General features: G+C 40.8%; 1 protein-coding gene across 1 annotated transcript in view; it reads left to right on the top strand.

Annotated features, from left to right (window-relative positions):
* The window catches only part of KIF5C (kinesin family member 5C), a 69,077-nt gene extending 56,322 nt beyond the window's left edge, over positions 1–12,755 (top strand). Inside the window, exons 18-26 of the mRNA XM_027656293.1 lie at positions 276–352; positions 1,381–1,490; positions 2,374–2,475; positions 3,088–3,148; positions 3,660–3,731; positions 4,229–4,333; positions 6,811–7,027; positions 8,127–8,240; positions 12,209–12,755. Of these exons, the coding sequence (XP_027512094.1) occupies positions 276–352; positions 1,381–1,490; positions 2,374–2,475; positions 3,088–3,148; positions 3,660–3,731; positions 4,229–4,333; positions 6,811–7,027; positions 8,127–8,233 (851 nt within the window). The 3' untranslated portion in view covers positions 8,234–8,240; positions 12,209–12,755. The remainder of the gene's footprint in view (positions 1–275; positions 353–1,380; positions 1,491–2,373; positions 2,476–3,087; positions 3,149–3,659; positions 3,732–4,228; positions 4,334–6,810; positions 7,028–8,126; positions 8,241–12,208) is intronic.
* The last annotated feature ends 406 nt before the right edge of the window (positions 12,756–13,161 follow it).

The following is a 13,161-nucleotide window of genomic DNA, read 5'->3' as shown; positions in this document are numbered from 1 at the left end:
GGATTTTCTCTGACTGAGGGAGCAGCAGGTGGTGACAAGACTTTTTTTTTCTTTTAACTCCTCCTGCATTGTTAGAACAGAATTTTTATTCTGTTTCCTGATCTTCCTACCCCGCTGACAAGAAATGACCTGGTTTTAGAGGCACCATTCCCCCAGTGAAAGCAGAATTGTGATAAATGGGATTATAAACAGACAGGCATAGGTTGGGAAATGGCTGAATGTAGCATGTCTTGGAATTGTGTGGTTAGTGCTCAACTGTTTCCACCTTCAAACAGAAAAAATGCATGAAGTCAGCTTCAAGGACAAGGAGAAGGAGCATCTGACCCGGCTTCAGGATGCAGAGGAGATGAAGGTAGTTTGGCACTGCAATTTTAGAGGGCATTTCTCAGCGAAATCCTTTCATGCAGCTGATAATTGGGGTGTAATTTTACCTTCCTGTATTAAAAATTGTATTGATTCACCTCTAAGTTATGCTCATTTTTTGCTGGTGGGACTCTGCTGAAAGTCAGTTTGCTCAGGAGTGAGTCAGGATGCTGAGGTTGATGTAATTTAGGTACTAAGAGATTTGATTTATGAAGAGGCCACTTTCCCAAAATCTGGCAAGAATTCTGACTATCCCCTGAAAGTAATAATAAAATATAAACCTGTTTTCTGGTATTTTTCCCCTGGAATGCAAAGAAATGCTAGCAATGAGTTGGTTCAATGGGGTTGCAAGTTGCAGACAAGGAAAAAAATAGACTTTTTAGAGGTTTGTCTTGTGCAGAACTTTTCCCTCCATTATAAAAATTTAAAGGGATTAAAGCAGTTGTACAGTTCTTCCTTACAGCTGGAAGAGAAAAAACAAATCTTTTTATTAGCAATTTAAAGAGGTGCATTGGGGTTTTCTTACTAGTCTTAGAATTTAAATTTAAATAACAATTTAAATAGCAGGTCTGTGGATAAACAATTTTCAGAGGGGGAGGAGGGTTGTTTGGGTTTCACTTCTGTCACAGGTAGAGCTCTTTTTTTCTTGGTGAAATAGAGCTGTACACATATTTCCTTGGTGAAAAAAGAGGTGAAATAACAGAGGATTGGTGTAAAATCAGTGTCATTTGTGGCACTTGATATTCCAAGCCCCTGACTTTCACTGGTGGCAGTTTTTGCAAGGAAATGAGTAGAAATTGGTGTACATCTGTTGCTAAAAACTGAATTAAATGCTCGGATGAGCAGACACACAGTTTTTAATCACAGAAAGATATGCCAGGCAGATTCCTGAATTAACTTGATCTGATAATTTCCCCTCAAATCCAGAGGAACAGGTTGATTTAGGGGGCAGGTGAGAAGGAAGCTCAGCTGTGTGTGCCTGGATTTGTGTTTCATGCCCTGCTCTGGTGTTTGCAGAAGGCCCTGGAGCAGCAGATGGAGAGTCACAGGGAAGCCCACCAGAAGCAGCTGTCCAGGCTGAGGGATGAAATCGAGGAGAAGCAGAAAATAATTGATGAAATCAGAGAGTATGTTCACTCCCTCCATCACCTTCTCTGTCCTGTGACACTACAGGGATGTTTTGGGGTTGCTTTTGTTAGTTTTAATGGATGTTTATATGTAGTGTTCTGTCCTTTATATGTTTATTCTGTCCTTGCATGCAACAGCCAACCCTGTAATTATTTTATAGGGTGGATTGCAGTCCCTACTTCTTTAGTGGGGAGCTTTAAGTCTATAAAATTATAGAGAGGAAAAAGGAAGAGTCATGTTACACCTGCGGGTCAGTAGGTAAGAGGAGCTTGGAGGAGAACAGATTTCAAGAGATCACAGAATCATTTAGGTTGGAAAATACCTTTAAGGTCATCAAGTCCAACCACTACCAAAGCCACCACTGACCACGTCCCCAGAGAGGTTTTTTGGGGGCCTCTTACAGCAACTGCTCCTGTCAGACTTTCTGAGAGACTCAAATTATCGCATTTTCACATCCTTAATATTTCCTCCTGGCACACCAATGTATCTGTTAGTCAGATACTCCAGCACTTGGACAACGGAGTGTTTTGCTCCTTGTATTCTTCTTTTTCTAAAATCCAGGCAACCCTGGTGTAGTATTTATTATTTCATCATATTTATTGTGTGGCCAAGGACTAATCACAGGAAAAGGAGAAACATGAGGAAGCAGGACAGAAAGAACAGGTTGTGTCCTTTAAGGTAAAGGAAACAAACCACTGAATTTAGTTCTCCAGTATTTTAAAATATCGTTCTTCAGGTTCTTTATGCTTAATTTCTTTCAGAATTTTTCAGCAGAGAGTTACAGCTTTTCTTTCTCTGTCCAGCCCCACTTTGTTCATGGGGATTTACCCATTTTCTGGGGTTCAGGCCTGAGCTGTACTGACTTTTCCTTTCTCATTCCAGCATGAATCAGAAGCTCCAGCTGGAACAAGAGAAACTGAGTGCTGATTATGATAAATTAAAAATTGAGGACCAGGAAAGAGAAATGAAACTGGAAAAGCTCATGTAAGTCAAGAGTTTTCTCATCTGGTGTCCTTCAATCTCTCAGTATGATCACAGGAAATGTGCCAGTGAGAGGCATTTGTGTTGCAAAATTCACATTGAAAATATCAACTTGCAGCATTAATAAATGATTACCAGTTGCTCCATATTTTTATATCAAAGGCTTTTTAGCAGTAAGTTTGATACTTGCCCAAAAAGATTTTATTAGAGCTCTGATTTTATAAAATATCACAGCAAGTGTTAAATCTCTCATTCCTTAATGCACAGCAAAACCAAGAAAAAGGCTGAGGAGTTCAGGTGGGGTTTTATTGATTATTTTCTCCTTTGGTTTGGTTTGGTTTTTTTAAATAAATCAGCTGTCTGAGTAAAACCCTTTCCTGGAAATGAGAGATAAAAATTTCATGTGAGGACATAAAAGATGCAGGTGATGACTCAGCCCTTCCATGGGAGAAAGCTGCGTATTTGGGGCGGTCAAAAGCATAATTACAGATGCAGAGATGTGCAATTTGCTCACATTCTGCAGATGTGCTACTCCAGCTGAATGCTGGTTGATTCTCTTCTGTTTAATATGACTTCAGCATCTCTGATTTGTGTTCCATGTTGTGATCTTTCTAGACTGCTTAATGATAAAAGAGAACAAGCAAGAGAAGACCTTAAGGGGCTGGAGGAAACAGTGGTAGGTCTTAATTACACTTTATTGAGCTTTGTCCCCTACATCTGTATGTATACCCAGAGTATATATATATTTTGATTTTTGAATAAACACATTTTAATTACTCAAAAAAAAATTAAAAAAGGGTTGCTCTTATTCTCTTCAGTCTGGTTTTGGGGCTGGATGGGGTTGGGATGAGCTGCCCTTTCCTGCATGTGGGTTAGTGTTTCCCTCCAGTCTGGGGTAAGGTGGTTATTTTGCTGAGCCTGAGGAAAAAAAAAAAAAAAAAAAAAACCAAAACAAAAAGCCACCAAACTGGGAAAACCTGGATTTTGGCCAAAATTTTAAAAGCACTTAAAACTTCTGAAGTACCTGTGAGTAATACATTTGCTAAAGAGAGAATCCAGAGCTCTCTCCCCTGCTGTCAACTAAAATCCAAGGAGAACTTTTACACCAGAGTATCTACTGTATCTTACTGAGGGATATTTTAATCTTTTTTTTTTTTTAAATGGTTATTTTATTGTTTTCATTCCAGGCAAGAGAACTTCAGACTCTTCACAATCTGCGCAAACTGTTTGTCCAAGATCTTACCACCCGCGTTAAAAAAGTGAGACTCTGCTCCTTTTGAACCCAAATCTTGCCTTTTCCTTGCAGTATTCTTGTGATCTGCTGGAAGCCCTTAAGTGCATGTTGTCACCAAATGGGATATTGTCTTTTTTAACAACAGGGAGAAACAAGATTAAAACTATTCTGCCGTTTATGAGCTTTTATTTGGTCATCATTCGTTAAGGACTAGTCTTAGTTAAGCAAATGAACCAATCCAGTTGAGTTCAATTAAAAATATTCTCAAAGATGGTATTAATGGGCACCAGAAATCATTCAATATAACTTGATTTTCCTATTCAGTATCCCCCCATAATTGTTCAGTAAGAACAGTTTATTTTTTATGCAGCGGGTTGTTAAATATCAAATGAACAGGCTAAATAATTTTTATTTGGGGCTCTGGGAGACTTTTCTGCCTTTGGGAAGCTTAAATTTCCCAAAGAGCTGAGCTTGCTCTGGAGTTTCTGCCTGGCTTTGCTGAATGCTGAACTCTCTGTGCAGAGTGTTGAGCTTGACAGCGACGACGGAGGTGGGAGCGCCGCGCAGAAGCAGAAAATTTCCTTTCTTGAGAACAACCTGGAACAGCTTACAAAGGTTCACAAACAGGTAGGGGCTCCCCTTCCCTTCTCCCCTCCTTCCCTGATTCCCTTCTTCCCTCCCTCAAACAAAAAATACGCTTTTTTTAATGTTTCCAAGGAAAATTTTGGCAGGTGACCTGTGCTGCCTGAGGAAAAGGTACCCACAGGTTTTAACTCCAACTCCTTGGTGTCAAGAGCTGGTGTGAAGCTGCTCTTCCCACCACCTGTGTTTCTATGAATGTGTGAAATAAGCATTATTTACTCTATGAAAATAGACTTTAGGTGTTTTTTGGCACTAAGAAATACATAAAAGTAGCTGGTTTTTTTGTGTATCCCAAATTTTGACTCCTGGGCTAAAGCTGCTCAGGGGCACCTCAGAGGTGACTCGAGTGGGCTCAACCAGCACAGTGTGAAAGCAAAAAAAGGCAGGTTTTCTGGGCAGCTGAAGGGCTGGAACCTCATTTGTGGGCATTCCACCCCTTCTTCATGGAATTCCTGTTTCACAGAATCCCAGACTAGTTTGGTTTGGAGGGCAGTGCACTTTTCTGAAACTGTGTTAGTGAGACACACTCTGAAATTTGCTTTATTTATTCCTTTGGAAGTGCCAAGAGGCCAAGTGGTGCTGGGACCACGACAAGTGTCCACTAAGATTCAGTACTTTGAGATTCCCAGGGAACAGATGGTTTAAAGGCCTACTTTCTAAATGTGGAAATCGGGACATGTTGGAGGAGTGTCTTTTTCTTTTGCCATTTTGCCTTTTTTTGCACTCGGATCACGCATCTGCTGCCTTTCAAATCCGCATTTTTATAGCTCTCATTAGTGTGTATTTACTCAAAACCAACTTAGAATCCAGAGCTTGTAAGAAACTTAGAGGGAAAAATGACATTGGACTTGACCTGACTGTGGTGCCATCCCGCTCTGATTCCATATCATCACTATTTCCTAGAACAAGGGTTCAACACTTGCAGAAAAAGCACATTGTGACAAGTTTTTTTAGCTTGTTTTGTGTTTTATTTCAGCACTAAGCCTGGCCCAGCAGGTGTAAAACATTTTGATTGTCAAACAACGTGTGAATGTCAGTCCATGCTGGTGCTTTACTGTGTTATTAATGTGGTGGTTAAACCACTTTTCACTCCAGAAAAGGGAGGATCACTCTTTTGGAACAGACTTCTGCTGACTTCTAGCAGTGGTTTAATCAGTTTAGTAGAAATTGTGCTGGATTTTTCTGACTGTTTGTATTTATTAAAAGTCAATCCTCTCTCTCTTGGCTGTTGGTGCATGGAAAGTCAGATGTTATTTAGATAATTGATAGACCTTGCTCAGGTTCATATTAAATTGAGGAAGTGCATGAATTCAAAATTGCATATAATCACCATATTTATAGCTACAGAACCTAAAAGTGATTTCTTAGTGAAGTTTCCAGTTTCTTAGTGAAGTTTCCAATTTTCCCACATGCCTGGGGAGGGAACACACAGGTGAATGTGTCAGACCATTTGAGATGATGAATTTTGGGCGATCCCCAATGTTGTCTGTGAGACATATTGAGGCATTACGATTTTGAAATCACGAGGTGATCAATTATTTGCAAAATATTTCTGTGTTCTGAGCAAATGGAGAGCTTCTGCTGCAGTTGCTGTAAAGTCTAGAGAAGCAGATATGGCAGAAGAGTGTGCTGAAGTGGCAGGGTTTGTCCTGGAGCCCTCACCCTTCAGGATCAGCCCTGTGAAATTTTGTTGGATGGAATAAACAGCAACATAAACTCCCTTGTTCTTTGACTTTTCTGGAAGATTTAAATGAATATCACACCTCAGGCAGACGAATGAACTGTGTGATTAAAACTGCAAAGTTTGGACAACTCAGGGAGACACAGTGGGATTGTTGGGGTTGTCCTGTGCAGGAGAAGGAATTGATGATCCTTGTAGGCCTGTTCCACCTCAGGATATTCCATGATTCTAAATTTCTCTTTGAAAAATGAATATTTAAGTGAATATCACACCTCAGGCAGACAAATGAACCGTGTGATTAAAACTACACAGTATGGACAACTCTATCAGGGAGACACAGTGGGATTGTTGGGGTGTCCTGTGCAGGAGGTGGAATTGATGATCCTTGTGTGTCCATTCCACCTCAAGATATTCCAATGATTCTAAATTTCTCTTTGAAAAGAGAATATTTAAATGAATATCACACCTCAGGCAGACAAATGAACCGTGTGATTAAAACCATGAAGTTTGGACAACTCTCTCAGGGTCATGGTGGGATTGTTGGGGTGTCCTGAGCGGGAGATGGAATTGATGATCCTTGTGTGTTCATTCCAGCTCAGGATATTCCTCAGTCCTAAGTTTCTCTTTGACATAAGCTTTTCCCAGTCATTTCTGGGAGAAACCCGCTTTATCCACAGCCCGTGAGGCGCAAAGAGGAACCGGCGGCGTTTTCGGCCTCTCCTTGTGGGAGAACCCTTCCCGTGGTCTCTAACGGGCCCTTTTGGACATTCCTTTCCTGCAGCTGGTTCGTGATAATGCAGATCTTCGTTGCGAGCTTCCTAAGCTGGAAAAACGCCTTCGAGCTACGGCAGAGAGAGTTAAGGCCCTGGAGAGTGCACTGAAGGAGGCCAAGGAGAACGCCATGAGGGACCGCAAGCGCTACCAGCAGGAGGTGGATCGCATTAAGGAGGCCGTGAGAGCCAAAAACATGGCCAGGAGAGCACACTCTGCTCAGATTGGTAAGGCCATGGAGCTAAAGGGTTGCCCACATTCCTCGTGGTCGGTGTTGTTGGCTCGGGTTTAAGCCGAGCTTTGAGAGCAGCAGCGGAACCGCGGGGGCCGCTTCTTCTCCTGGGATCTTCAAAGGCTTCACTTTTTAATAGAAATCTGCCCCACCTAAAGTTTAAAGAGCCTCTGCTATTTAACTCGGTAAATAAGTGGCATAATGGGGCTTGTGTGCCCTTCTAGTGACCTGAAAACTTGTCTCCTTAAATTAGTCTCTTACTTTCTTCCTCCTCCCCCCACGTTCTCTCTTTCTGCTTTCATTATTTCCTTGCCTTTCTGGACCTTGTCCCTTTCTCTTTCTTTCCCTTGATTACTCCTCCTTGTGATTTAATTTGGGGCTGTGCAGAGTCAAAAATTCTTCCTGTGTAATTCAGATACTTGATGTGTCTCTGTGACACAATGTGTGCCTTTCTGGACCTTGTCCCTTTCTCTTTTTTTTTTTTTTCCTTGATTACTCCTCCTTGTGATTTAATTTGGGGCTGTGCAGAGTCAAAAATCCTTCCTGTGCAATTCAGATACTTGAGGTATCTGTGGCACAACAGTGCACACAACCACGGGGCAGTTGAGATGGGGCAATTTTAGAAATGATTTGTTGGGATTGATGAAACAGGAGGGTGATGGTCTGGGTGGTGATGCAAATACTGGTGTTTTAAAACCTAAGAAAGAATTAGGCACCACACAGTATTACCTGTGTGGGAAGCCATCGATGGCTTTGTCTTGGCATCTTCTGGAATGATATAAATCATCAAATTGGACATGGAAAGTGCATCACTGCCCACCAAGTGGCCATGACTCCTCTGTGTTGTCTAGGCAACCCATAATCTTTGGAGATCCCAAGCATGGGAAGGCTAAAGGGCTCTGTCCCAAGCAGAAGATGGATGTGTTGGCTGAGGGAGGGAACGCCGTGTTCCGCAGAGCTGGATCACAGACCCCTCTGCCAAGCACAGCTCCGTGTTTTGGAACAAAGGGGTTTGTACCAGAGGAGAAGGTGAGGTGGAAAACCACCTGTGAAAGCTGAATGTGTTGTTTGGTTCCCTCTTTTCTCCTGTGCAGCCAAGCCCATCCGCCCTGGCCATTATCCAGCGTCTTCTCCGACGGCTGTCCACGCCATCCGAGGGGGAGGGATGTCCAACTCCAGCTACTACCACAACACCAAATAGGCGAGAAGTAAGACCAAAATACCTTCCTCATCTGTCCCTTCACTGATCACCCACTCCCCTACAGTTCAGTCTTGCTTTCAGCAGACACACAGTGTATTTTTTCCGTTTTTAGTAGGAGTCGTTTGCTGATATTTAAAAAATTACTAATTGAGTGCCTGTTAGAAAGGTTTGATTTTAATGACTTATAAGTTAAGATTTTTGTAATAAACTATAGTCTAGTAAATCTGTACCGAAATTCCCACTTAGAGGCCTGAAACTCATGTAGTAAAAATAGAGTTCCAGAGGTTCCTTCTGCCAATATCATTTGCTGCTTTCTGTACCATGAATGTGTTTCCATGTTGTGATATTCCAACCTAGGGCAAGGATAGAGCAGCACAAATTTGAATGGCACAGTTTGAGAAACATTACTTTTGTTTCTCTTGCTTTGCACTCTTACTCAGGTCTCTTTTAGAAAACAAAATAATTAAATATTTTACTTTAATTGCAAGGGCTTGAGGATTTCTCCTGAGCAAAAAAAATCTCTGGAAAGACGAGCAGGATATTCCCAGGAGACTGTTTCATGGACTCTAACCTCCCATTTCCTTCTTTAAATGCTGGTTATCTGAGAGATTTTATGTCTGTGTTATTTTAGGTGACCACTTTATGTCACAGACAAGCCAAGACCTGGATGGTAGTGAGTGGCAGTGCAAAGCACCCAGGGCACTGCTAATTTGTCCCTCCAAGTCTGGCTTTTTCCCCCTCTCCTTGAGGCTTAATTCTGTCTCCTGACTCTCCTCTGATGGTCTGTGGTTTCCTGGAGGCACTCAGCATTCTTGGGTGGTTTTCCCTTTATTTTGGGAATGCCTCACGTCAGGCCTGCATGCCAAGCATCCATCACAGCACACTCAGGCTCTCTTTGTGCTGGGGGATTGTTCCTGCTCATTGTGTTTTCCCTGGAGCTTCAAGCAACATATTTTCTCCGTGGGTAAATTAGGGCAAGGCTTTGCTGAGTGGTTTTGTGCATTAGTTCAGTCTGAACTGAAAGTGGCTTTTCCAGCTCACAAGTGAGGTGCCTCTGTCCATCTGCTCCATTGCATTCCCACCTCTGGGACTGAGGAAATATTAAAATATTAGTAAAACACTTCTAAGCTTTCATTGCAACAGCTACTCTGGGGCGAAAAAAAGCTGCTATTTGCCTAAATTAAACTTACTTTTAATATACCAACTGCTGTGAAATTAAGTCAGACTCAAACAGGCCACACATTAGGTACAGGCACATGTCAAGTGAACAACCTGATTAGATTAATAAGAGCTATTAATAACATTAAAACTAGGTGGGTTTATAAGAAGATAGGTCTGTGGCAATCAATAAAAAGCAACCAGAAGGCACAGAATACCTGTCAGATATTTTAGATGCTGAAGGTGGTGCAGGATGAGCAGATTCAGGCCACGCTTAGAACATGTTGCAAAGGAGCTCATGGAAGATGAGGGTGGAGGAAAAAGAAGATGGAAGACCTCAGAAAAAAAAAAAGGATAAAGTTATGGATTTATGGTGTCTGAATAAAATTAGAAAAATTCTGAAAAGCAATTCCCCAGAGGCTGGAATGAAATAATTTAAACAGTGTGCTGTAGAATTTTCTGCTCACATCTAGAAGTAAGTCTGGAAGATGTAGTCAGGTAAGGCCAGACAGTGATGGAAGAAAGTCAGTTCTCATCAGTTTTGGTCCTTTGGTTTAGAAGATTATTGGCAGATTGCAGCTATTTCACTGCCAACATTGGGAGTATCAGAGTAATCTGAATTTTGAGCTGTCTGGATGAAAACCCAGGGGCCTGAGTAAGAGTGTTGATTAAGGTACTACTTGTGCAGGGAAAACTTTATCCAGATTATCTCCAGAATATTGTTGAGACATTCCTTTTGAATGGTTCAGTTTCACACAGCTGGAATAAGACCAGAACTTGCTTTTATATTCATTTAACAGCAGTGCAATAAAGGTGGGATTTCTGTACCAACATTTGCTGTCGAACCATCCCCATTTCTGGAATGACAACTTTATACCAGGATGAGGAGAGATTTATCTTGCATTCATTAATTATTCACCACAAAGATAATAGACATTTAGTGCTGTTAGAATGATCAGGGATTATGATTGACTGACCCAGCAGGAGATGGAAGAGAAAGAAATGTGGGGTGTTAATAAAATGTGCTCCTGGAATTGCACATTGCTGGTCTGTGAGAGAGAATTCCTCACTCTGTCCACATTGTAGATGGTTTTGGGAATACAAGTGCAATGATTTTTGTTGCTTTTAAATATATTCTTCAGCCTAAATTTAAAAGAAAAATAATTATTTTTGTGAAGGGATGTGTTTTGACAACACTTTAAAGAGCAATACTCGATGGCTGTGCATTAATTTCCTGTCATTGTATATTGTCATATTTAAAGCTCTAGCTGGGGATAGTTACTAAATATAACTCAATATCTACTCTACAAAGTTTAGATTTCAAAGAATTTAAGTTTTTTCAAACAATGCCTGGAATTAAAAAAGCAAAAATTGTGGCATGCATTTGTTGTTTTGACTCCTTTTCATGCTGCCCCACAAAGTTTAGGCCAGAAACTGCACAGAATTCTCAAATTCACTATATAGTCTGGGTTTATGTGTTTGGTTTTTTTCCTGAATCATTAAAGAAAAACTTAGTTAATAATCAGTTTTAGAACTGGAAATAAGCATAAAGGTGGTGTCTGGGCAAACCCGAGTGTCCCTTGCAGTGTCTGGTTAGTGACTGCCAGGCTGAAGTGGATAACGGGGCAATTCTATGTTGAACTTTCCTGCTTAAATATGTGGCCAAATCAGTGTTAATAGAAATCAGCTCGTTTTGAAGTTCTGCCTTCAAATTCAAGAGGAATAAATATATTTAATCCAGCCAGAACATTGTTAATGCAGCCAATAAGATGCATAAATTAATAACCATCTGGTTTCCTAAAAGGTGTTAATAAAGAGGACAATTAGGAGCCAACTACAACTCCCAACATTAATTTAGGGTAAATTTAAAAACACTGATGCATCAATATTTATGTATTTATTTTTATATCTTGAATTTGGACAAGGTTTTTGTTTTTTTTTTTTAATAACTGTACAAGAAAATGGTTCATTGAGGATCCTTGTAAGGCTGGTTTTCTATCAGTGTATTCAAAAACATTTCAGGCACATGCAGTTGCTTATGTGGTGTTTTCCATATGAAAAATGTGGGGGGAAAAAAACCAATTAAAACCCAAGAGCTTTTAAAAGTATGTATGTGGAATGTTTTGTGATCAACTTTATTATTTGTAACTTTTATAAAGGTGAACCAAGCAACCTTGGCACTTGGTCACGTGCCTTGGGCTTTGCTTCTGGCTGGAATTATTATAAATTAGTGAGAAAGATGCCTGTATAATGTGCATATGTAAAATTATATACTATAGTGTTATAGCATTAGACTGGATATTTTCTATAAAATACTTTATACATATTTATAAACACATATATTTATTTATATATGTGTGCACATGTATATATATATCAGGAAAGACTCTCTGTCAGCACATATAGAAGTATTTATATTTTTTCATGCCTTTGTTTTATAATTTTCAAACACAGCTGCTGTTACTTTCCTTATTGGTACATGAGATAAGCACAGATCTGCTCTTGAGCACATCCAATGGGGAGAAAAATCCCATTAAACGAACCAGAAGGATTATAGGGGAAAAAAAAGTTAGGCCTTTACAGTGTTTAGGCAAGACAAACTGCCGGGTTACAGGTGGTAAAGAATTAGTGTAAATCAAGAGAATTGGCACATTGTGACAAATTCCTAATTCCATAAATTGTTCCCACGTGCTTTATGTGGCTCCGTTCGTCGCCGTTGCGGCGGCTCTTTGGTTGCTGGACGTCACCTTTGGGGTGATCTCCTTCCTAACCCCAAAAATGCGCTAATTTTCCCTTACTTTCTGCTCTCTTTGGCAGGTCAGTTCCACTTAAGCATGTTAAGGACTGTCATTAAGTCACTAGTTTCTTTTCTGCCCCTCCTCGACCCGACCCACATCCCGTTCATCCTGCGCTTCCTCCGGCCATCGGCAACGCACCGGTCCCAGGTACCCCGAGCTTCGCAGGACCTCCACGTGTACAGAAGTGTCCAGATCCTTCTGCAATGTATTGGACATTCCCATCTCAGTAAGGATTAGGGAGTCTGCCACTCCGAGCCCACCTTGGCGCTGGTTTAGGTTGGCACTTCCACACTCAGAGCGATGCTTTTTTTTTTTTCTCCGTTGGCATCGGTAAATCCCGACTTCTGGCATCAAGGAATTAATTATTCACTGACCAAGTGCCACCAAAGGCAGGTGATTGTGCTCTGTCATGACTGATTTACTGTATAATATACATATTATTTTATATTTTTAGGGGATGAAAATGTGCTGCTATATGGTTTTCGTTTTACTTGCTTTACATTTTCAGAAGGAAATTTCCCCAAAGAACCATTTGTAAAATCCTGAGGGAAAAAAAAAAATAAAAATCTTTGGACTGTGTAAAATAACCTTTATTGCAGTACCTGGTAAAGATCAAACGGGATGCAGAGAAATCTGTTAGTATAGAGCTAGGATTTGAAGTTTGGTAGTTCCATGAATATTATCTGTGTGATAATCTATTTTAAAATTAAGATCCGAGCTGCTGCTTGTAGTTCTCCCGACGGTGGTGGGTTTTCCTGGAGTGTGTTTGTGAGCGTTGTTCCCTAGGAAGTTTCGAAGGCTTTTCAGAATGCTGTGGAAATCTTGTCTAGGAAAATCTGACAAGCGTTTCCCTCCCCTCTCCTCCTCCTTTCCCCTTCCCACATGCCTTTGGGAATTCAGATCCTGGAGGGAACAGTCCCCGACCAGAAAGGACGTAGCTAAAAGGAACAAAGGAAAAGAAAATCCCCCAAA

Source organism: Corapipo altera, unplaced genomic scaffold (genome assembly GCF_003945725.1).
Source record: "Corapipo altera isolate COAL_440 unplaced genomic scaffold, ASM394572v1 68, whole genome shotgun sequence".
Lineage (NCBI taxonomy): Eukaryota > Metazoa > Chordata > Aves > Passeriformes > Pipridae > Corapipo > Corapipo altera.
Note: the sequence above shows the minus strand (reverse complement) of the source record. Positions and strands in the feature narration are given on the sequence as shown.